Here is a 4,839-nt window from a genome sequence, read left to right on the forward strand (position 1 = left end):
AGAACTAGGTAACCAGTTGCGCCAAATGGCGCAGAGACCCGTGAAAGACATGTTGTCAATGAAAAAAATATCCATGGTTTGATCCCTTTTAATAGAAACACGGTGGATTGTTGTCAACAATGTATATACACATTTTAATTTGATAGCACAAAATATTTTCTACCATGTTCGCATTGAAAATATTTTCATTTTTCAGTGAGTGTGTTTGAGCAAAAATACATAGACTTTTTGTTTAAAAATACATGTACCTTTAAAATGGCTACTGGAAAAAGGATCTCACTTGTACCAACAGAACATGTAGTGATCAATAAACATACTAAATGTTCTCTGAATTCATTGGTTCAAATATCATGGCTCCATTGGATGGTCATGCAAAAAAAAACTACTTTATGATACTTAGCAGCAAACATGCAATGCACAAAAAAGATCAAATGGTTAATAAACCTGCCATTCGTCATGAAGGTAGCTCAGTAAGGAAGAACATTTAGCAAACTAAGATGGAGATTTTCTAAGCTTGTGGCAAGCATGCAATGCGCAACACTGGATACAACGTCAATGGTTTTTTGGGGAACAATAGAAGTAAGCAGTCATTGACTATTCCAAATAAAAAACATCGCTGTATCATAATTCCCTAATCAACAAATGTAAAATAAGTACCACCTCTTTATCTCTTATGTGACACAAATCTCTCATAACCAGAAGACTTCAAAATCTCTGAAGCACATACATATGTTTCGACATAAATCTTGCTCGGTAGGGAATACATGAACTACCCATTTTATTGCAAAACAAAATAATTGACATGACATCATACATATCTTGCATCTCTTCATTTTATCCAAGAACTTGGCAGCAGTAATCCACTCCTTCCAATCGAAGAGAAATGTAAAGGAAAAAGATGATGAGGCAGTATGCACCTTTTCCACTGGCTAGGAGAATCTCAGCATAGGGCACAACAACATAAGTTTGAGATATAATCCAACTGGAGCAGTAAAGAGAAAACCAGCCCGTAGCCTAGCACTATACAAAAGAAAGATGTGGCACTAATCATGTGAACTGAAAAAGGGAAGAATATGACCAGTAAAGTTGCCCTTTAGATGTACCATCTAAACTAATCTTTATTTTACAGATGCATAATCGAGAGAAGAGTACATTATCCTGTTTCAGTAATCAAATCCCATTTATTTATTTATTGCTTTATCCCCACCTGAGGTGGTATTATCGTTCTCATGCTTCATGACAAAATGACCCATAATTCTTTCTTGAACACCATGTAACATCAAGCAGGACATGAGAAAGTAATAACACTTTAGGTAAAAGGCTAAATATGTGTAGGATGGAAACTTGGTTGTGATGTAAGAAAGATCCTAACTTTAGATACACTACATGTACATTAAAAATTATTTTGAGAAGATGAGCTAATAGTTTAAAAATATACTGACTAATTACATACCCCTACGTACGGAGCTGCAACCAGCTCAATTATTTAGCGTATACATACATGACATGTCACATTCAAAATCGAGGTATACTGCAGATAACCCATTACATGCATCAATGTCTATCATATTAGCAGGAAGTCTCCACCAGTCTGCAGTTTCGTCATGTAAAAAAATAGTGTGCCATTTCCTTTTGCCAAAACATCATCTATTCCCCATCTTTTCTTAACAGTTAATAAGAAGTGGTAGCACACAAGTGACAAATATAACAATATGTTCCAGATTTAACACCGATCGCACATAAGCATATCTTGACTCAAACGTAGCATCCAACAGTAGTTTAGTACACAAGACATGACATAACATTAAAGTTCAACGACATGCGACACTTAGTTCTCGGGACTTACATTCAGAAACATGAAATAACAGCGACAGACAGTGTAAAGAGCAGTATTGTTGCCACCCCCCAAACTTCTAAACTTCAAGCTTCATTGCTTCTGCTCTAGAGAGCAGCAATAATTATTCAGAACCACAACCAATAAAAGAGAACATCTGGATTATGAAAATTAATTCAATTGAGTCGTTCATATGGGTAGATAGAATCATAAAGAAGATTATTACATTGATTCACATCAGATGGTCCGTGTTAACAAGGATTCTGGATGTGTTATTTGATGAATAAAACAAAATCTACATGTGTTTTGTACGCCAAGTTTATTACACTGATTCACAGCAGCAAGGTACTTAGAAAACAGTGAATTCATGGTGTTCTAATTGTGTAACTGATATCTAACTAAGAAGTATATTCTCATATTAGCAAGATGAATAAAAACGAAAAGTCCTACTGAGAGGAGCTGCTTCTCATAAAGATCTAAACAAATGCCAACCAACTTGATGGTCTGTCCTAAAATATTCTACTTTTTCATGAAAAGCAGGTTAATCGTGCACAAACAAGATAACTGATATTCCAGCAAACGACAGCTAGCTTTGAACTCCACAAGATCCTTGTAGTTCTAGTTTTGGTTGCAAGGCTGTCACAAGATCCCTGCAGTTTTAGTTTTGGTTTGGTTGCAAGGCTGTCAGACTCGTACTAATTTCAGAAGTTCAGATATAGTAAAATTCATACTAATCCCAGAACATCTGAACTGCACAAGAACCATGCAGTTTTAGATCATATAAAAGCAAAGCACAACATGACTATCCCTGAAAATGGAATACAAAAGTGTCATTTTCCGAATGATACAAGTACTATGCTTCTTATCAAATTAGCTTATAAGTTCTTAGTTCACATGGTGGAGAAAAGCTTAACTTATCCTTTATGGTACAGATATCATATTGTATGCGATAGTCTCTATACTTTAAGTTAGCATTTATCATTCATTAGAACAAAAGATTCACTTATATTATCTTCATTTATGTTTCATAATGGATTGCAAACTAAGAGTCGTTATAAAGAATTTGTAGGTATCAAAGAGAGAAAGTTGTACAACAAATTATCAAAACCACTTAAATGAGGTCACCAAGGTGGGAAGAGAGGGAGGGAGAGATACCGTTTTGTTGGGCTAACAGCAGGTTGATGATAGGTGGAGGCATCGGGATTCCAGGAAGCACCGCCTCCCAGTACACCTTTGGTATCTCCTCGGAATTTGGCATCACCGTCATGGCCGCATCAGCGAAACTCGCAAGCCAGACTCTCTTTCCTCCAGTGACCTGCGTGCATCAGAGAACAGATGGATAATTTCAAGAAACGAGAGCTTGGATATATTTTACATGACACTACTGTAACCTGTGATTAGGAACAGGATGACCCCAGGTTGCAAAAGGACCACCAAGTTATAAGATCTAAAATGAGTAAAATAAATTACATATTGACAAAACCCGAACAATTAAGCAATCCATTCCCAGACACAATTAACTCACAAGCCCAATCAGCATTATACCTCACAGCCGGAACAACAGTGGGTGCAGCACTTCCATACGCACAGAGCATCCAACTCTCAGTCTGCACCCTGCATCCACCCGAGCAGAACCAGGTCAAACAAACGGAGAAGGGGAAAAAAATAAAAAATAGAAAACTTCAAACCGGCTACGAGGACTCGTACCGAGACGAGGAGCCGACTGAGAGCTCGTACACCAGCTGCACTCGTCGTAACCACCTGCTGAGGCCGCCGTCCACTGGACCACTGTTGAACCAGTCACGAAAGAGGGTGTCGAGCGCAGCCGTCGTTGTGTCACCTCGGGACGCCAACGAGGCCGGCATAGAGTGCCTGGTGAGACCAAATCCCACGAGGTGTGCGCAGCCGAGCTTCGGCCTCCGGGCAACCGCTCTCCCACCGCCAAATCGCGACGCGTGCGCAGCCTGAAGCTCTGAGGTAGCCTCTCCCCCACAGCTGACCTCGCTACTCTTTAGCATGCCTTGTTAGCCTTCTGACCCTCCCCAGCTCGCCAGCCCTCGACGTGAAGAACCCACCGCCCCTGATATCCCGCGGCGATGACTTGCGCTGATCTAGAACCATCGCACGGGGCGGCGCGAATCCAGAACGTGGCGAAGCAGATGACGGAGCCAGCATGCGAGACCTCGATCCGCTCCTTCCGTATGCTGGCCTAGCTCGCGTTGCTCCTCGGAAAACGTCGTTGTGAGGTAGGGCGGCCGGGAGGCCGGCGGCCGGAGACAAGGCGGTGGAGGAGATGAAGCAGCAAGAAGGCAGATTGGTGGCTGGTGAGGAGAAAGGAGGAGAGAAGGAAGGAGAGGGTGCGGGGCTCGGGATGGGAGAGAACACTGGCTGCGCTGCAGCAAAAGTGAAACCCCACACCCAGCCGTAGGAGCAGGACCCGGCATGGCGCACAGCACGACGCACGACCCGGCTCTCTCCAACCCCACACGGAACTCAACGGTACCAACAGAAACAATCCAACCCACCGACGTGCAGGACCAGCATCTAACTTGGCCCACCGGTCATTGTGCGATAACGCATCAGCGGGTGTGTACGCGGCAAGCACATGTCTCTCCCCTACTCAAGCCCTAGATGAGACGCCGACGAGACGTAATTGCATCGCATGACGAAAACTCACTGGACCAGAACAACCCCGCCCACCGATGTGAGGGACCAACAACCAACGTGGCCCACCCGTCATGGTGCATCCCGCGGGTATGTAAGCATCAGTCCAGCCCTCTCTCTCCTATAGCCAACCAGAGGCGAGACACAACTCCACGGATCCCACACACAAACAGAAACAAACGCAAGGCACAGACCTCTGGGACCAGCAGCCAACTCGGCCCACCGGTCATAGAGTGTGGAAAGGTAGCAGGGTGTGTGCATCCTTCAGTCCATCTCGTCCTAGCCATCGCAGGCGACGCACGTCTGTGCGTGTTTTCTTGACTTCACATGCATCCGCGCGC

General features: G+C 43.3%; 1 protein-coding gene across 2 annotated transcripts; it reads right to left on the reverse strand.

Moving 5' to 3' along the window:
- Nucleotides 1–576: 576 nt before the first annotated feature.
- On the reverse strand, nt 577–4,225 carry LOC119324314. 2 transcript variants are annotated; one of them, XR_005156868.1, is made up of 3 exons: nt 3,542–4,225; nt 3,380–3,448; nt 577–3,281 (listed from the first exon to the last, which is right to left on the reverse strand). XR_005156868.1 is itself a non-coding variant. In XM_037598102.1 (3 exons), exons 1-3 carry the CDS (start codon nt 3,850–3,852, stop codon nt 3,098–3,100), a joined length of 432 nt encoding a protein of 143 aa, XP_037453999.1. In that variant the 5' UTR covers nt 3,853–4,225; the 3' UTR covers nt 577–3,097. The 2 variants fall into 2 exon arrangements, 1 of the variants encoding a protein (XP_037453999.1); XM_037598102.1 differs by having other exon boundaries at nt 577–3,149.
- Between the last annotated feature and the right edge of the window lie 614 nt (nt 4,226–4,839).

Source organism: Triticum dicoccoides, chromosome 1B (assembly GCF_002162155.2).
Source record: "Triticum dicoccoides isolate Atlit2015 ecotype Zavitan chromosome 1B, WEW_v2.0, whole genome shotgun sequence".
Lineage (NCBI taxonomy): Eukaryota > Viridiplantae > Streptophyta > Magnoliopsida > Poales > Poaceae > Triticum > Triticum dicoccoides.